The sequence below is a fragment of the Eschrichtius robustus genome, chromosome 13 (genome assembly GCF_028021215.1).
Source record: "Eschrichtius robustus isolate mEscRob2 chromosome 13, mEscRob2.pri, whole genome shotgun sequence".
Taxonomy (NCBI): Eukaryota; Metazoa; Chordata; class Mammalia; order Artiodactyla; family Eschrichtiidae; genus Eschrichtius; species Eschrichtius robustus.
In genome coordinates, this window is record NC_090836.1 from 65,140,617 (window position 1) to 65,161,639 (window position 21,023).

At 35.6% G+C, this 21,023-nt stretch overlaps 1 protein-coding gene across 10 annotated transcripts in view; it reads left to right on the forward strand.

Annotated features, from left to right (window-relative positions):
* The window catches only part of NAV3 (neuron navigator 3), an 850,488-nt gene that overhangs the window by 234,772 nt on the left and 594,693 nt on the right, over nucleotides 1-21,023 (forward strand). For all 10 annotated transcript variants that reach the window (XR_011076027.1, XR_011076028.1, XM_068561371.1 and 7 more), the window contains exon 2: nucleotides 20,136-20,542. Coding sequence is in view for 8 of the 10 variants with exons in the window: in XM_068561371.1 (XP_068417472.1) it covers nucleotides 20,471-20,542 (72 nt within the window). In the remaining 2 variants the exon portion in view is untranslated. The remainder of the gene's footprint in view (nucleotides 1-20,135; nucleotides 20,543-21,023) is intronic.

The window sequence follows — 21,023 nt, forward strand, 5'->3', positions numbered from 1 at the left end:
AGACATTATAAACAGGGTAAAAATTAAACCAACTAAATGAGAGAAAATATTTGCAAATCATTTATCCTGTAAAGGATTAATATCTAGGATATATAAATAATTCCTAAAACTTAACAACAACAAAACAACCAGATTTTTAAAATGGGCGAAGATATTTAATGTTTAATTTAAATTTAATTTAATGTTAATTTAATGTTTAAATAGATATTTCTCCAGAGAAAATATATGAGTGGCCCGTAAGCACATGAAAAGAAGCTCAAACCACTGATCATTAGGGAAATGCAAATTAAAACCACAGTGCAGTGAGATACCACTTCACACTCATTATAATGGTTACTATTAAAAAACAAACAAACCAGAAAACAACTAATGTTGGCAAGGATGTTGAAAAATTTGAACTCTTGTGCATTCTTGGTGGGAATATAAACTGTTACAGCTTCTGTGAAAAACATTTTGAATGTTTCTCAAAAAATTAAAAATGGAATTACCATATGATTCTGCAATTTTACTTCTGGGTATATGACCAAAATAATTGAAAGCAGGGTCTCAAAGAGATATCTGTACACTCATGTTCATAGCAGCATTATTCACAATTGCTAAAACGTGAAACCAACCCACGTGTCCATTGACAGATGAATGGATAAACAAAATGTGGTATATACTTACAATGGAATACTATTCAGCCTTTGAAAGGAAGAAAAGTCTGCAATATGCTAAAACACGAATGAACCTTGAGGACATTATACTAAGTGAAATAAACCAGTCACAAAAAGGCAAACGCTATATGATTCCACTTATATGAGGTACTTAGAGTAATTAGAGTCATAAAGACAGGAAGTACAATGGTGGTTGCCAGGGGCTGGGGGCAGGGGAGTTTGGGGAGTTATTGTTTAATACATATAGAGTTTCAGTTTTACAAGATGAAAAGAGTTATAGGAATGAGTGGTTATGGTGTTACACAGAAAAGTCAGTGTATTTAATACCACTGAATGGTACACTTAAAAATAGTTTGGATGGTAAATTTTATGTTATTTATATTTTATCATGATAAAAAGTGATGAGGGGTGTTGAAAGGATGTTAAGTGCCAGTTTGAAGGAGCTTCTAGTGATCAAATCCGAAACAAATTGAACAAGAAAATAATTGATGAGAGTAATGAATTATAACTCATAGAATAAAGCAGCTATCCACACTGATGTAAATAACTGAATACATAAATTGTGGAGAAGAGACAGCTTTTCCTTATGAAATAATTCCACTAAGCCCTTCCCTGTCAGACCATTTTTAAGGGGGCCCATATATGTTTAGTGACACTTTGAAAAATTTTTATAAAAGAGAAGGGCAGCTTGTTCCTTGGGAGTCATGTCTTCTGAGTTTATCTGATTAATCTGCCACTAAGGAAATGTAATATTAAAGAAATGTTGGCATGGGAAATTAAGTGTTTAAGAAAAAGAGGTGAGTCTCTTACCTAGACGGGGTACATAGACGGGAGGAAAAGGATAGAGAACAAAAGAGCATTAGCTGGAGTGGAACAGCTCAGGACTTTAAGGAAGCAAGTCTTGAGGAGATGTGTGGCAAAGAGATTTGCATAGGAAAATTTGGGTTTGCAGTTAAAAACATGCCCTTTTCCTGGGTAGCCATGAACAAACCATGTCGAGTTAGAGATTCGTAGAAATTTAGATGGCCTTTAGATTTCTTATTTTACTGAGGAGGAATCTGAAGACCAGATGGATACAACTGACTTAAATCATAACTATTTGCTGCTATTATGTTGTTTGTTATTGTACAGTGATTTGTTGTTTAAAAGGGTTTTCTAATGAGATAAGAGATAGGAAGATACCTTGAAAATTATAATATACAGAAGTGGTTAATTCATTTCAAAAATCAGTTATTCACTTTATTTATGATGTAGGTATTATTACTGCATTCCTTTCACTCATCCAACAAATATTTCCTGAAAACCCACTGTTCCAGGAAGGAGAGTAAAGTGGTTCAAGGCACACTTTTAACTCAGAATCAAGCTGCCTCCTTCCACCATTTACTACCTATATGACCTTTGGTAGGTTGTTTCACCTTCGTATGTCTCAGTTTCCTTGTCTGTAAAGTGGAGAGAATGGAAGTCCCAAATTCACAGATTTTTGGTGAGGAGGTAATGAGATGGTACTTAGCGCAGAGCATGGCTTATAGAAAATGCTACATGTGTAAGCTATTGTTATAATCTGTAGTTCCTTTGAAAGAAGAGTATCAGGATGAATAACACTATCTATAAAAAGTGTTCATCTGTTCTTTTTGTATGAATTGTGAATAAATGTCCATCATATTAATGTAAGCAAAGAGTGAAAAGAAACATTAAAGCTGATTCTTTAATGTTCATCAGAGAAATTGTGGGTTCTGTACACCTTATTCCATTTATGGAATGACATGCCATACTCAAAAGGAAAAAATAATTTTCATGTTCGAAAGTATGTATTTGAATCAAGTTGTACATTCATTTGTACAGTATTTTAACTAGAGATTTGGGGGCTTTAGGATTTAGTATGATTGTCAATAATTGATTTCATCCAGATATTTCAGAAGTTAAGTAATGTACTTTTTTCATATGAAAATATTCCTCTATTTCATTTGTTTTGAAAAGTATCTGATGGATGCTGTGTGTAGAGAAATATTTGGCAAACCTTGAATCATTTCAAAGACCCAAACTTAATTGCTAAATATGATTAAAGATTATTCTCTCCCCTTCAAAAACAAAACAAAACAAAAATAACACACCTCCCACTTCAACAGTACACATTCTTCTATAGGATTACCATTGAAACAGAGTTTAAATCAGATAGGATTCATGTTCCTTTATTTGGGCTCACTATATGTTTTCAGGTCCTAGAAGAATAATAACTAGTCCTTGTAAGCATACAAGGAATTATCTTTATTGAGATGCTAAAACGTTTTTCTGTACTATTGCTGAACAAATTGAGTAAGAAATTGCTTTTATGTAAGGACATCAAAAGAAAATGTAAGTAGTACCTTAAACTACATATATAGCCATTGTTTTGGTTAAACTAAACTAGTAGTCTGTCATGTGACTTAATGTTGCTGAATTCATTTATGTAAATAGAATACATATTCATATTTTAAACAGAAGTAGGCAGATGTTTATATAGTGTTTCCTGTTTGCAATTTAAGGCCATGCTATCCATTGGAACCAGTACCTTCCTCCAGAGAATAGCACCAAGGTCACCTGTTTTTTGGTTGTTCTTTATTTACTTTTTTTTTAATTTAAAAATTGTATTATGCTAGTTGCTCTCTGTAAGTTGACTGTCAAGATTAAAGCTGTACCATTTAACAAGGAAAGTGATGCCTTCATTCTTCATGAATGGCTCTAAATCTAATAAAAAATCAATATGGTCCACTCTTGCTCTCCAAACATTCCTACACTGTTTCCTCTGCCCCAGTCCCTCTGTTTGGAAACTTTTTCCTCTTCTCTACCTTTCTCAGTTACAACATCAATATCAAATGCATTAATCATATTTAAGGATTAGGTCATTATTTTGAATGTGTGAAGTGACTAGTTTTAAGATAATAGCAAGTGTCCAGACAGGTTGGAAATTGAGAATGCATATTTTGCCTAATAACAATTAAAACAGACAAAAGCAAGAAAATAAAACTATAACACCCCTCCTGATAGCCCACATGCCTAACATACACTCTCTGATGCTTAAATTTCTGGTCAGGTAGGCTGTCATAAGCCCTGATCTAAGCTGAAGTTCTATCATTCTTCATGAACCCCTTCCCATGGTCCTTTTTCATTTGAAGTTATGGTACAAAAATTTAAATACAATAATTTTGCCAAAATTTTACTGAAGTAGATAATTGGGATCAGGATTAGCTTGCCATTTTCAAAAGTCTGTTTTCTAGAATACATTTGAGAAAATGTCATTTTATCGTGCTCTTATAAAGTGCTCAGTGCATATGCACTGAATGAAGGAATACCTGAATTCGTTTATGAATAGTAAGAGCCATTTGTAATTAACACATTTATCACTTGTAAACAAATTACATGGAGCTGAAGTGCTTTGAAGCATCTAGTACTTGTTGAAGTACTATTTATACTATTGATTTGCTCTGAGATTCCTTTCAAAACTAATATTAAAGGGAAATTAAATCCAATGTAATTCTGATTTCTGAATGTAAATTATTAGTGTGGATGGATTATTGGTGATTTAGATATTTTAAAATACTGTATTTCCCTATTATTAAACAGTCTTTTTTTGTTAAATATCTTTACATTATGTACAGAGCTAGATTTTCAGAAAGACAAATGTAGAATAATCCTTCACAAAATAATTGACTATTAAATGTCTTTGGTTGGCTAATACAGGCTTCCTTCCTCCCTCCCTCTCTTCCTTTCTGTTTCCTATCATATTTTCACAATCATTTATTAAACTGCATGCTAAGATAACTTACTCCTGAAGAGTAAAAATAAGATAGGCTCTACTGTCCCTAAGTAACATTGTCTTAGAGGGGTACTGGAGTGGATATATCTCATTTGACTATATTTCCTATTTCTCAAGATATTTATACTCATTGTGAATGTTTAAACAGAAAAGAGTGTATCTTTGCATTTCAGTTTTATTTCTTGATACCTAACATGTATGAGCATATTAAAACTTATTAGTAACTATCGAAAACTTTTCCGTAATGAGATTAAGATTCTGTAAAACTCTAGTCCATTTGGAAATTGAATAACTGCATAAAGCATACCTTACATCTTCCTGAGTACTCTTCTTGAGCACTCCAAGAGTACGCTTGTGCAGTGGCAAGTTGTACGTGCTAGCAGAACTAGAAACTTAAAAAAAAATTTGGGCTGTTGTATTTCCACTTTATCAGTTCATCCAAATTTTATTTTTTTTAATTTTTATTTATTTATTTATTTATTTATTTATGGCTGTGTTGGGTCTTCGTTTCTGTGCGAGGGCTTTCTCTAGTTGCGGCAAGTGGGGGCCACTCTTCATCGCGGTGCGCGGGCCTCTCACTATCGCGGCCTCTAGTTGCGGAGCACAGGCTCCAGACGCGCATGCTCAGTAGTTGTGGCTCACGGGCCCAGTTGCTCCGCGGCATGTGGGATCCTCCCAGACCGGGGCTCGAACCCGTGTCCCCTGCATTGGCAGGCGGATTCTCAACCACTGCGCCACCAGGTAAGCCCCATCCAAATTTTATTGATGAACAAAAGAAAAAGGTTTTCAGTGTGTGATAGCAACATTCCAGTAGAGAAGAAGAGGAGCCATGCGATGCTGCGGGGGCATAGGGCCCAGGGATCCTCCTATATGGCTGAGGGTAACTGTGGTAATAAGAAATTTCAAATGTCAGCGGCTTCGCACAACACAGGTTGATTTCTCACTTGTGTCATTTTCTGATGTGGGCCGGACCACTCTCCTTGGTGACTCTCCTTCACTCGTAACTCAGGGATTCAAACTGTTTCCCTTTTAGCTACACAGATGGGAAAGAGTGTTAGGGACTTGCACTCAATGTACTTCACTGTCTAGTTCCAGAAGTAACATCCTGCTTTTGCTGTTGGTGAGAATGGTGAGAATGTAATCCCCTAAGCAATGTAATCCCAACGCTGTGGCTGAGAATTGTGGTCTTCCTATGTGCACAGGAGGAGAAAATGCTATGGTCAACATACAGCCTAGTTTCTTCTACGCCTACGGATAGTGATACATAAAAATACACTGCTGAAGAAAGAAAAAAAAAATATGCCCAAAGCAGGTTTTGTACTAGATACAAAATACTACTAACTTTCCCCAAAGGGGTTCTCCTCTCCCTGTCCTTTTACAAATCTTATTATGTAAGGGAATGACCTTCATTGAGGACTAGTGTTTCTTTGTTCTCTCTTCAAAATATATCACTAGTTCCTCTAGTAGAGAGTTTCCACAGTTTTATATGCTGGCCAGACTTCTGATTCTCTAATGCATACAGAGTTTATATTATTAAATATCATAAACTCTATTACTGCTGTCCAAAGGTGGGATATAATAACAAAGTAAAGTGTAGACCACTTGGGCTATAAAATGGTGACAAATCATGACTTAGGATGATCTGAAATCAAGGAGGGCCAAGAACATATCTTAACAAGGGGAATGTTCTTCTACTCAGAGTATCTGTAGGTTGCAATCCACTGATCAAACGAGTAAAGGTCCTTGGCTAAGAAAGTGGCAGAAATTGGGAGACAATGTACAAAATCTTAGAATATTAAAGTTGTAAGCATCCTTAGAGATTGTGGATTTAACCCTTCTGTTTTGAAGATCAAGAAATTGAGTTGAAACCATGAACAGTTACACGTAAAAGTTTTTAAAACTTCTAATTCCAAATTCATGAAGTTCAAATTGTTTTCTTTAATATAGCATCCTGTCTTCTTTCTTTTCAGTATTATATATTGGTTCAATAATGTTGGCTAACCTCTCCTGTTTTCTTCCCCCCAAATTCAGTAGCTTAGAACAGCAAGCATTTATTTTCTTGTTAATGGGTCAAGCTGGGCTTGACCGAGTTGGCCATCATGCTATGGGTTGGATTTAGGTTTTCTCCATATATTTCCTCTTTCTTCACAGACCGGTAGCACCCGAGGTTCCCAGGTTCCTTCCATCTCATTGTTCTGACATTCCAGTGTGGTGTCCTTGTTACATGGTATTCTGACCAGCACAACACTACATTCCAGCCCATGGGAATTGGGGGAAGAGAGAAAATTGCCACACAAGCAATTTCCTTTTGAAGTTATTTGAAAGTGGCACTGTCATTTCTGCTTGTATTCTATTGGCCATAGCATCGTGAAATGGTGAGACCTTGCCGCCAGGGAAACTGGTTAATGTAGTCTCTCATTTTGGGGACCTATATACAGGTGAAACCTTGAGGATAAACAGAGAACAGATATTGGGTGACAATCAGCAGTGTCTGCTTTCAGGAAAGTTTGAACTAATTGTATGTATGGGGGAATGAGCATGGGTAGAAAAGAAGAAAAATGCTCCCTTACGCTTGGGAGGATCTATGTAGATGACAATCTTTCCACAGCAAGAAAACGAAAAAGATTTTTGAAACTTTTCTTAGCTCAGCAATTTTCAGTATAACTTTTATGATTACCTTGATTAAATGATTGTCTATTTGCTTTTGTAACAAGAAACAGCCATGTGTTTCAAATCTCCCTTATGGGAGCCTGTATTTTCTAAATAACCAAGTCCATGTGCAGACTAAATGTGAGAACCTGATCAAATGAAAAGTTTGATTAAAATGACATAATAAGGCCTTGCATGTTTAGAAGCACACATCATAATTTTATCCACATAATGTGTGCTATATCATCTGGGTTGTGACCTAAGTTATTGAAAATATTGTGTATGTGTGTGTTTTTCTTCTCTCTTCAGAGCTTAGAGACTCCATTTCAGAACTATTACTGAAGATTGAATTGATGTCAGCCAGGAAACTGTAATTTCCTGTCACTTGGACTTGAATTACTACATTGAGTTTTCAGGCAATAAACAAATTTAGCTAAAAGATGCAAGCTTTTTTCCGACTTATCATTAGTACCTAAGAATATGAATGTTTTATACTGTTCCATCTCCATTACAGATACGGTTATTGGCTCAGAATCATATTCAACCCTCTTTGCATCCCTTTATCTTGAACTAATCAAGTCCAAACTTCCTCCTGAAAACCCATGTATGTTGTTTTAAATGTGGGCTGCAGAGCCAATTTATCTGATAAAGCAAATAACGTACCATTTCCATTCTACAGAAATGAAGCAGAGCAGCCATGTTGCAGGGAACATAATGTTTTCCCCTGCTGTTATTATTTCTCTTGTGTATCACCAGTGGGAAAGATGGAATTTTACAAGAACGTAGTTTGCGAAGCATGATGCAAGGAGGTTTTTCTTCTTTTTTTTTTTTTTCAGTAATTTTCCTGCATACGTGGTATACAAGAGAAAAATTTGTTTTGTCTTACAAAATTGGGTTGCAGTTTTCTGAAAACCCACAAAATTTGTGTTGACTTTCTGGTTACCAGGTTCTCTGTGATACCTAAAAAGGGATACATTTATGTGTGTGTGTGGGGGGTGGGTGGCATTTATGGGGCAACCAGTAGCACCAAGGCTCTGTTTCATGGTGTACAGCAGAGTAAGGTAGAGCATAAGGATGTCCTGGGGTTAACTTGATGGAGCTGAGAGGATGAGCTGGGAACTCAGCTTAGGGGGAGGGGGCAGGACAGAGCCTTAAGCATCTAATCTCTTCCTGGTCCTAGAACAATCTCTGACACATGGGAGGCTCTGGGGAAAAAAAACATTACTAAAGGAAGAGTCCCAAGGGGGAGGTCATCTTCTCATGGTGGGGGTCTTGAACTCACACAGTGGTCAAGTCAGGCATGTTCCAGGGCTACTTGGTATAGTGACTGTGTCTGTCAGTGGGAGATGTAGGGACAATTTTTTCTTGTGCTGGATTGTACCAGTCACATTGCAAGACATTTATCATGCTCCCCCTCCCGCCCAGTAAATGCCAGCAGTGTCACCAGTTAAATGGAACAACCAAAAAGAGCTCTCTCCTCCTGGCACATTGTCAAGTGCCACCTATGGGGAGGTTCTAGCCCTGCAGAAAACCATTTGCTATAGTTCCGAAGTTGGTTGGTTGGTTGGTTGGTTGGTTGGTTGGTTGGTTGGTTGGTTGATTTATCTAATATAAATACTTTTGTGTTCTGTAAATTCTCACTTTTGTTGTTGTTTTTTTAGCATTTCTTGTTTTTACTGTGAACTACTGTAAGTGTTAAGAAAAGCACAGTGAATAAGCATAGAGAATACACGGAATTAACACTTCTATGTACTCAACATCTAGTTTTGCCGCATTTCAACATTTGTCTTTAGAAATTTTTTGAAGACATGGGTTACTGCATCATTATTAAAGCTTCCTTTGCAATCCTCCCCAATCTCATTTCTATATCCTCACCCCAGGAAAAAACCTGCTATCTCGATTTCAGATTTCTCATTTCTTACATGTTTTTATGCTTTTACCATATTTCTGTGTATTTCTAAATGGTATTTGGTGTTTCTTTACATGTTTTTAAACTTATTATAAGTGATATTAAACTCTATTTTGTTCAGCTTCCTTACTTGATGCATGGCTATGTTATCAAGATTTGTCTATGAGACATGTGGAGCTTTAGATTATTCATTTTAAAAACTATAAACCATGTAATATAAATATATGCCACAATTCACTTATTTAAGATTTCTGATACTTGGATATTTAGAATATTTCTAATTTTTAAAAAATCAGTGCCAAGGATGCTATAATGAACATGCTCATACACGTCCTTTAGTGTATACATGTCTCCCTAGGAATTCAACTGAAGATCTGCTGACATTTAACTATACTAAGTTTTGCCAGATTACTCACTATAGTGCTTGCCCTATACCAACACAGCAGTTACACACCCACTGGCAGTTCATGAAAATTTTTGTATTATCTTTTCCAACATTTACTGTTGGTAACATTTAAAAAATTTTAACAATCCATTGTGTGGGACATGATTTGTTTTTAAAAACTTTGTATTTCCCCAGTTACTACTTCTCATGTGTTTATCGGCCATCCATGGTTCCTATTGTGGGCATTGCCTGTTCATATGATTTGCTCCTTTTTTCTACTGGGTCTTGTGTCTTCTTTGTTTGTAGTTTTTTGGTAAGAGTTCTCTTTTTAGTATGTACACATGCACATATGTATATGTATACTGTAAATAGATTTTCCAAGTCTCTGGCTTTTCTATGTTATATGCTTACTTTTTGTTGTACAAATGGCTGTGGTCAATTTTTTCAATCTCTTTTATTAGATTAGCGTTTTTTCTGTAGTATGTAAAAATTTTTTTCTATTAGTCTTATATTTTTCTATGTGGATAACCACTTATCCCAGAATCAGTTTTTAAAATTGTCACTTCTTTCCTCATTGTATTACTTATTGAATAGTCTTTATGTGGGTATGTGTATTTCTATTTCTGAGCTATATATTTTATTCCAGTATTTATTGATCTTTTACTTTGTCCAATACCTTTATGTCTTAAATATCTTTGTTTTATGTAAATCTTGATGTTTATGAAAGCATGCATTTTTCAAAATTGTCTTGGCTAGCCTTATCTCTTTGTTCTTATATATGAATTTAATAATCCTTTTGAGTTACATAAAAGTTATACATTGAAATTTTGATTGGAACTGCATTGAACTTACAGAATAATTAGAATACAACTGTCATCTTTAAGCTATTCAGTCCTCTTACCCATGAACATGTTATATCTCTCCATTTATATAGATAATTTTTATGCCTTTCAATTTAAAATCAGACCGTTCTATATAAAGATCTTAATTTTTTTTCTAGTTTTATCTATAAGGATATTATATCCTATGTATCTCTTACTAATGGAATTGGTTTCAAAATTATATTTTCTTTCACTATTTTTATTGTTGCTGCTATAAAGGTGTATATTTTGTTGGTGTATTGTAAATGATAGACTTGTTTATTTCTTCTAAATAATTTAAACATAAATTTTCTCAAACTCTCCGTATAATCAATAATATTATATGCAAATACTTTTTCTACCTTTTCTATTCTTACTATGTTATTTTATTTTTTGTCTTCTGCTAAGTGCGTATGGTGTAAAGGTTTATTGAATGGGTGACAGACATCTTTATCTTATTCCTGACTTTTAAGAGACTTATTTCATTCATGGCTTTATACTTTAACTGTATCTTTATTTATAAATATTGCTTAACAATGGTTTACATTGTTTTAAATTTTATATAAATGGTATCATTCTATATATTCTTCTGTTCACCATTAATATGATAGTCTCTGCTGTAGTTATTTGGCTTCCTTCTGTTCCTATTTCTATTATTTAGAATTTTCTTCTTACACTTAAATCATGAATGGGTACTGATGTCTATCAAAACCTTTTGTAAACATTTTTTGTAATAGTCATATTATCCCAGTAGTTTTCTAATAGTGGTATAGTGGTAGAGTTCTTTATTACATGGAACACTGGAGTCACGGGTCTGGGACCCTTTGGTAGGAGGGCAAGGAGAACTTCTGGCCCCAATGCCATTTTCTACTGGAGCAACTTCTTATCTTAACCCTTCCCATTTGGGCCTGGATCCTTTTCTTTGCATTTTAGAAATACTGATTTAGCTACATAGAGATTACAGTTGACACGAACAACGTGTATTTGAGCTGTGTGTGTCCACTTACTTGTGGATTTTTTTCACTAAATGCACACTACGTTACTACAGTATCCAAGGTTGTTTGAATCTGGATATGGAACCATAGCTATGGAGGGCTGGCTGTGAAGTTATGCTGGGATTTTCTACTGCACTGAGGGGTTGGCTCCCTTAACCCCCACTTTGTTCAGAGGTCAACTGTATTTAACAATTCATTATCAGAATGCAAAGCATAAACAATGGCCATTTCACCTCTGATTAGTGGTTAAAATTCCAAAAGAAATTTCCAGTCATTTTTCAATGGTTTCTGGATCTGGTTTTATTACCCACTCAACAGTACGGACACAGGGACTGTTGATTCTTTTGCATTCTCTTTGACTTAAATAGAGGTCATAGAGCCTGGGAAAAATATGTGAAATAAAGTGAACCTCTATTTTCTTCATTTGTAAACACAAAGAGTCCAGAAAGCCTGAATTAGGATATGGAGTTATGGATGATTAAAAATCCCAGTGTTGAGCTGGGCTTTATTTCGGGCAAGTACGTGAATTGGGACACATAAGCACAGACACCCCTCCGTAGAGCAAAAGAAAGTAATGAACTACTGCTACGTAAAACTACACAGATGAATCCTCCAGATTTAATGTTGAAAAAAAGAAAAGCAAATTGAGGACACACTGTATGATTCCACTTAATATGAAGTTTCAAGAACAGAGAAAACAGATCTATGGTGATAAAACAGATCGGTGGTTACCTTTAGGACTATTAAGGGAGAAGGGGAATTAGGGAGTCTCCTGGAGTTTTGGAAATGTTTTGTATCTTGATGTGGGTGGTGCTTAACTGAGTGAATCATAGGCTATATACACTTAAGATTTTTGTACTTTGAGTGTGATGCCTTAAATAAAAAGAGAATGGCTAAAATAATTTCAGAAAGGGCTTATTGCCATTTCTAAACTTATATATATGTTTTTGATGAAAAGAGACAATTTTGGTACAACCTTTTTTGGGTTTATAGGAAATTACAGTTGACCCTTGAACAACAAAGGTTTGAACTATGCAGGTCCACTTATATGTGATGTTTTTCAAGAAATATGTACTACACTATTACACGATCCACAATAGATTGAATCCACGGATGTGGAGGGCTGACTGCAAAGTGGATTATCAACTGTGTGAGGGTCGGTGCTCCTAAAACCCACATTGGTCAGGGTCAACTGTATTGGTTGGAGTATATATTTATACAGTCATGTATGTATGTATGCATATTTCATATGTTTTTTTCAGAATCATAAGAATCACTTTATGAATGGCTACCAGCCTCCAGGCGTTGTGTCAGACCTTGGGGGTTTTGAGAAAGTATATAGGGGTTGACAGTCCAGTGGGTGACGAGTAACTAGGTAAGCGTGATAGTATGGGGGAAGTCTATAAATACTAGTAGAACATTGGGGAAGAAGGGGCCAACTTGTCTGGAGTAGGGTTGGGAGCATAAAGAAAGTGGAGCCCTTGGAGAGGAAATGGATTTGAGGAGACTTTTTAACGACAAGTGGGAGTTTGCAAAGTGGATGTGTGGGACTTATGGCCAAGTTGTAGAATGCTCAAGTTGTAGAATGAGATATTGTACTCAGGAACTTAAGGTTTTTGGTTATAAAAAATAAGCTCGGAAGTGGTAATATATGAAGCTGGAAAGTTAAGAAGGGATCATGATAGGGTAGAGTGTTGAATGACATGCTAAGGAATTTTGATTTTGATTTTCTTTTTGGCTTTAGGGGTTAGGGAACTGTTGAAGAATTTGAATTGTGTCATGATCATGTTTGCATTTTTTGAGATAATTTTGGCAATAGTACCTAAGACAATTTCATTCTTTCCTGGAGGTACGCCTTTGGTGCTTTTCTCAATTTATGTAACTTCTATGAGTGATCTCTTTAGACTGATGACTCCTAAATCCAAATCTCTATTCCAAACTTCTGTCCTTTTTCTTCAGACTTCTGAGTAGAATTGTTTGTCTGTCCCTGGATGGAAATTTGGCTTAGTTCCTGTTTTTGTTCACCTTTAGATAATATAAGCTTTATGATCACTTTAGGTCACAAAACAAGTTTCAATTCAAAATTTAGAATATTTATTTCAATATGTTTATAAACACATCAGTACACATCAGTATTCAAAAGCTCTTCCTCTTCAACCAAACCAAGACAGGGTACCAGTGCCCCTCCTTGCCCCACTTTAGCCAGTTGGAAAGAACCTTCTTTGTTCACCTCCTCACCCACTCACTAGGGTCTTTGTAGGGGAAGTGAGGAAGAGACGAGAGGTATAGAGGTAGAAATTTCTTATTGGCTGATACTGGCTTTATGGCCAGTATTGGCTTAATGGCTTCATTGTCTATAGGCCTGGGGGATATTTAAAACTAACTCTTTTGGTTACTTGCCTGAGATGTTTGAAGATTTCACTGTCGGGTCCCTCTGATCTCACCTCCCTTGATCTGGGTAATGACCTCTCCTTGAGAATGAACATTTCGGATCTCTCCTTTGCTTCTCTTCCCAGCAGTACCTACAGCCTCCTCCTGCAGGAGTCCCTTACCTACCCTGGCAAATTACTCTTTTGAGCAGGATCCCTTTCCTTTCATAAGTGAATTCAGGCAAACATTCCTACCACAATTCCTATCCTAAGATGCATATACATCTTTGATCTACGATCAGACAAGGCTACAATTTACTTCTCAGATGCATTACCCTACCCTGCCGCCACAGGCCACCTTACCTCACTCAGGTACTGGGCTTCTGTGTTTTCTCAGTTGCAGGGAACATACAAATGGAAGGAAGCTCTCTGAGTGGTCCCCTTAAAATCCTCGTGAGAAGGATATTTTAGGAAGTAGCACATACCCCAGTCACTCAAAAATCATTTCAAAAATCTCACATTCATGATGTTTTTCATCCTGAATCTAAGTGAGGGACTTCTAGATGAGTTTGAGCAAGATGGAAACCTTCTCTTAAGCTACAGAAAAATGAAAGTATTTATACTTACGCATAAAGTAAATGGATTTCACTACCGAACCCAACCACTGAATTCTATTCAGTAAGAGTAGAAGAGAATTAATATGACATATTGACAGTTACCTCCATATGAGAGAATAACCTGTGAGAATCTTTTCAGTATACATAATCTGTTCTTTTTGTGCCAGTTAGTTTAGTTTTATCATAAATGGTTTTTATTCCATGAAAGTAAGCATAAGTTATATTAGATTCTTTATGCATTTAAAATGAACTGAAGTCATATTCAAATTAATTTTTATATGCATAATATTCAATAAATTCTGTCCACGTGAAATTGCCTTTTATCATTGGTGTAAACTCGTCCATATGCTTAGGTTTTGATGTTGGACAAAGTTGAAGAGTACGCTGATACTCCTTGGTTTTATTTAAATCTGACTCCCCACTGGACTGTAAACTCTGTAAAGACAAGGACTAGATTTGAAATTTGACTATTTTGGGCCTGCACCATGCTGAGTACATATTAGGCACTCAGTGCTATGTGTCTTTTAGATGTCTTTTAACACTGTAATTAAAGGTATTAGGTAAGGTGGGTAAATTTAAATAACTGAGAGCATTAACGGTACTTTGGAAATTCTATTTTATACTGATATAAATATATATGTATATATGTATGTATGTATGTATATATGTATGTATATATGTATATATGTATGGTTGATAGACTACAATAACTCATCACTCTAAAGAAGGTAGGAGAGATGTTTGAGGTCAAGAGATGAATACATTTTTTGACAGTTAATAGACCATGTCTTGGTAAGGCTGACATTGTTCTCAGACAAAACTCTGTGCCATAATCAAACAGCTGGTCCATACCCTTAAAAAAGAAGAACAATGCCCACTAGTAACAAGTTTAATTAGTCTAACTTGAATTTTTGTTGTTGTTGTTGCTTGCTGGGGAGACTAAAGACATGGGAATACTAAAGACATAGATGTATCTGTGTTTTTTCTTAGCTAAATTTTTTATTATGAAGTATGTTAGACATCAGGAAAACTGCACAGAATGTAAATTTACAGCTCACTGAGTTGTTATAAAGCTAACATCCATGTAATGCCCACTCAAGTCAAAAAATGGAATATTGATAGCACTCCAAACTCCAATCAAAACCCCTTCCCTCCCCCTCACCAAAGGTAACCGCTCTCCTGACTTCTAACACTATAGTAGAGTTTTACAAGATTTTGAACTTTATAAAAATGGAATCATACAGTATACACTTTTTTGTTTGGACTTTAAATTCTTAGTGTGTTTGAGGTTCATCCATGTTGATATGTATATCTATAGTTTATTCATTTTATTGAATGTATAGTTATCCTTTGTATAAATATACCACAAATTTTTTACCTATTCTAATGTTGTTGTGTTGTTTCCAGTTGTGGTTTTGTTTTTTTTTTTTGCCATTCTGAAGAAACTTTCTTGTACGTATCTCTTGATGCACCTATGCATATGTTTTTTTAACAGTACGTGCCTAGGAGTATTATTGTTGAGTTATATAGTATAAGTATCTTCAAATGTAGTAGCAAATACTAATTTTTTTTTCAAGATAGTTGTACCCATTTATACTCTGACCAGCAGTGTTATTGTTCCTCCATGTCTTTGCCAACAGTTGGTTTTGTCATTTTTTGTTATTTTGAGCCATTTAGGTAAATGAAAGGTCATATCTCATTATGGTTTACATTAGCGTTTTTCTGATTGCTAAGGATGGTGTTCATTTCTCATGTGCTTATTGGCCATTTGTACATCCTCTTTCTTCTCAATTTTATTTTTAAATAACTGCAGGTTTACAGGAAGTGGTAGAAGCAGTTACCACCTGGTTTCCTCCAATGGTGACATCTTGCATAACTGTAGAGCAATGTCAAAGCCTGGAGATTGGTATCAATATGATCCACTGAGTTGATTCCTATTTCAACAGTATTATATACACTCATCTGTGTGTGTATGTGTATTGTTCCATGCAATTTTATCACACGTGTAGGTTCATACAACCACTTCTGCAATCAAGATTCAACATTGTTCTCTTACTACAAGCCTTCCTTGTGTCATGCCTTTTAGGCAACCTTACCTTCTCTCTCCATCCCTAACCCGTAGCAACCACTAATCTGTTCTCCATCCCTATTTTTATTATTACTTTTGGAGTGCTTATTCAAATATATTTCACTGTTGCCTGTCTTTGCTCGATTTTTGGGTGTTTTAACGTGTAGTTATATGTATAACAAGTACATTTTCCTACTCTATGGGTTGCATTTATATTTTCTTATTGGTACAATCTGATGAATAAAAGTTCTTGATTTTAATCTAATCTTAGTTATATGTTTTCTTTATGTTTAGTGAATTTGGTTAAGAAATCTTTCCCTTCCCTTAGATCATGAAAATATTTTCCCAGAAGCCTTATTGTTTTGTCTACAATCCGCCTGGAATTGATTATCGGTGTGAAGTAGAGGTCAAGTTTTATTTTTTTCCATATGAATAGCCAATTGACCCAGAACTCTTTATTGAAAAGACTTTTTCCCCACAGCTTTGCAATTTCAGCTTTGTAATTAATCATGTGACCATATGTGTTAAGAGTCCTTCTCTGGGCTCTTGCGTTCCATTGGTGAACTTGTCTACCCTTGTACCAGTTACATGCCTTTTTATTTACTGTTGGTTGATAATAGGTCTTCACATCTGGTAAAGCAAATAGTTGCAACTTGTTCTTCATGAGTGTCCTGGATTTTCTTGGTCTTTTACATTTCCATATATATTTTAGGAGCATCTTCTAGAGTTGTAAAAAGAAAACTGGGGATTTTGATTAGTAATGCACTGAATCTATAAATCCTTTAGGCATGAGTTGGCATTTCTACAGTACTGAATCTTAGTTTATTAATAAGCCCTCTATTCATCTAGATATTTATTTTTTGATGGTGTTTTATTGCCTTATCATAAAGTTTTGACCGTCTTTTATGAGATTTCATTCCAAGATATTTGTTATTCTAAGTGACAGCATAAAATAGTATCTTTTTAGAGTTTCATTTTCTGAGTATTTGTTGCTGTTATAAAGAAATATAAAGGAATGTTGTATATTTGTATCCAGGAAAATTGCTGAACACATTAATTCTAGTAATTTATCTCTTGATTTTTTAGTAGTTTCTATATATATCATCATGACATTTGCAAATACAGTTTTTTTTTCTTCCTTTCTAATGCTTATACTGCTTGCCTGCATCCTTCTCCATCCCTCCCCCTCCTTCCCTCTGTCTCTGTCTCTGTCTCTGTTTCTCTCCCTCTCTCATATTTTCTTGTCTCACTGCATGGCTAGGACTTTAAGTACAATATAGAATAGACATCATGTTAGCAGGTATTTATGTGTTATTCCTGAGCAAATGGAAAGTCTTTAACTTTTCACCCATAAGTATGTGTTTGCTATAGATATTTTATGAATATACTTTATCAGATAAAGGACGATTATGAAAGTCTCTTTCCAGTCCTCATTTGCCAAGAGGTTTTTGTTTTGATCACGAATCAATGTTTAATTTGTCAGATTATATTTCTGCACCAATAGAGATGAACATATCATTGTTCTTCCTTGTTTTGTTAATGTGGTGAATTACACTGATTGATTTTCAAATCTTAAACCAGTCTTTTATTCCTGGGGTGATACCATCCTGGAATTGATGTATGATTCATTTCATATTTTACTGGATTCAGTTTGCTAGTATTCCTTTAGGACAGTTACTTCTGTGTCCCTCAGTGAGATTGGCTTGGCATTTTCTGGATTTTAGTAAGCATCTTTTGTTTGCTTTACAAATTCTTTTATCTTCCCCATGTCTAAAGTGCTTCTCTTGTGGATTTTGCTATCTTAGGTAATGATATCATTGTCCCTATGCTCATGCACCCTTAAACCACACACATGTCCAATCAATTACCAATTCCGTCAACTCCTCCTTTTATGTACTATGTCACTCAGTTTTGTCATTCTTTCCCACCGGTCAGCTTCTACACTAGTTCAGAATGCTGTTGTCTCTTTGATGGTTCTAACAATCCCTAGAAGTTTTCTCTTGCCACAGGTTTTGTTCTCTCCCATCTATTTTCCATATTTTAGTTAAGACAAACTCTTAAAATAAAAAAATTCTTTTATGTTACTTTCTTTCTTAAACATTTGCAGTGACTTCTCATTGAATTTCTTTGAATTCCTCGGATGGACTGTGTTTTCTCCTATGTCCAAGCCTTTGCCCGTGCAGTTTCCTTTGCTGGTAACATTCACATAGTACACAAACTATGTACTACATAGTACGTAGTAAAAATACCTAAGCAGCAGAGCAGAGGAGTTGTAGAAGGAGTAAGGCTTGGCAAAAGAATGACTAGTCAGGAAACAGTTCAGGAGCTGATCTTCAAGCATTATCTGTCTACTTTATCATTTGTCGTATGCTTGGCCTGGCATGTTTTGTGGTACCTGGAGGTGAGTTCTTAAAGAGAGCGTGCCATGCTCGACCCTTGTGCTCATTTCTGGATAGCACATTTTATGGGTCATGTCAAAAGTAAAGCCGTTTAAGTAATAACCAGGGTAGTGAGGAATTGTTGAAGGCACTAGGGATGGTTAACCCACTAAGGTGATACTTGAAGGACTGTCAGATGAAAAGGGAAGTTTAAAAGATTTTGTGTACATTGAGGACTACAAGGATGTAAATAATTGCAAATGTACAGACACATTCAGGAAGGCAGACTTCATCTCCAAATTAGGAAGAACAATTTAAAGACTGGAACTGCTCCAGTATGGAAAGAGCTGCCTTCTGAGACACCAAGTTTTCCTCTTGTTTGATGTATTCATGCAGTGGTTGGTCAGTTACGTAAAGGGGATATATATATATATATATATATATTAGGTCAGTGGTTCCAAGACTCAGGCCATATCTCAGACTAATTAAATCACAGTCTCTGGGGATGAGACATAAGAGTCAGTAGTTTTTGAAGCTTCCCATTTGATTCCAAAATGCAGACAAGTTTGGGAAGTGCCCTGTATTAGCGGGAGGTTTCAACTCTTCCGTGGTTTTCTTGCATCAGAATTGTTTAGAAGAGATGGAAAAACAACAACAAAACCCAGAACAGATTTGCAGGCACTGCCCTGTAGCTTCTGAATTAGCAGGGTTGCGTGGACCCCAGGAATCTATGTGATTAAGATTATTACCAGTAGATTCAGTTTTCTGGCTGGGTTTGGAAACCACTGGATTATAAGGAGAGTGCCCTGTGCATTCATAATCTAGCAAGGCACTTAGTAAACTCATTTATGGTATCCTTGTGGACAATAAAATACGTAATATGAATTGACACAACTATGTCTAGGACAAAGAATGTGTTTTGGAGCCAAAGGTATCTGAATTCAAATTCTAGTCCTGTTACACTTGTTTGACTAGACTTACAAAATTTACTTACCCTCTCAATCTCCTCATCTTAAAATAGAGTAATAAGAACCATTTTATAGATTCATTTTGAAGTTTAAATAAAGTTGTTTATGAAAAGTGTCAGTCTAGCATAGTCTCTAGTTATATTGGGCTCTTTTCTGAATTCTGTAGTTCTATGAATGCTGAAATTAATGAGCGGGACCATGGAGCATATACATGTTTGGTGAATGTATGTGTATTCCCTGTTGATTTTTTGCTTTGATGGGCTATGAATCCCTGGTTTTAAGCTCTTTTGGTTCAGGTATTATAATTGGTATTTTAAAGACCATAGGGTTAAAGAATAATGCCTTTCACTTGCTATTACTTTTATGTGAAATATAATCCATGCCTACAATCTTTTTCTAAATTGGACATTTCAGATACGAAGTTTTCATTAATTGTACTATAAGTGGTGGGGGAGAATTAACTGTGTGCTTATTTTTTCTTATCACAGGTTTACAGGAACTGTGTAATTATTTATTAAAATGGAAAACTGTGAAGAAAGAAAAAGATAGCAGTTGGAGTTAAAATTCCTGGATGAATATTTTGCTTTTGAGAAGTCCGCATTTAAAACCATATGCTGATTTGGAAAGTCCCAGGAGTAAATTACACAATTCATGTTTTCCGTTCAATCAATGGATTTTTTAATCATTCCTTGGAGTTGATGAAGTTCAGACACGGTGCGTGATGGGAAATGTGGCATTCCAGTGTTTTCCTGGTGATTGCATCTTGGATTAGTTTGCTGCTTTTCTGAAGAGATTCCATTGTGAAGGGTAAGAACCTAATGTGATGGATTTATCTTCAGAGATGAACAGACATGGAAAGAATCCAGTGAGTCACAAGCTAGAAGATCAGAAGAAGGTAATACAAATACATTTCCTTTTGCTTGGTCATTTTTGTTTTCGCTTACATAGAGTTTTATAAATTGAAAATGAATGTGCTTTGAGAGATAAAATAACAGAGTATTTCATGGAAATTAATCCTGTAGCCAAGTGTTGCTACGGGTCTGGATTTCATTATCAGTTAGTGGTTTTGTTTCTAAAGTCTTCTGAATTCATCCATCCAGTGGGTTTGTAAAGGATTCTGCTGTGTTTGCTCACCCTTGACTTGATTCTAGTGACATGCTGGCCTGACCTCATGTGAACAGTTTTCTGAGATCCAGGATGAGGTATGAGTCCTGGGGCATCTCTGGAGTAATGGAGCAAGTTAGAGCTCTCCTAAAAGAGAACACCTGCCTTGCTGTTATTAGGAGGCATAGTTGGCATTTGAAATTCTCTGATTTCATGTCCTTGGTGCACATCAGCTTCTCATTTTTCCAGCTAGCCTAGAAAGAGAGTCGTGA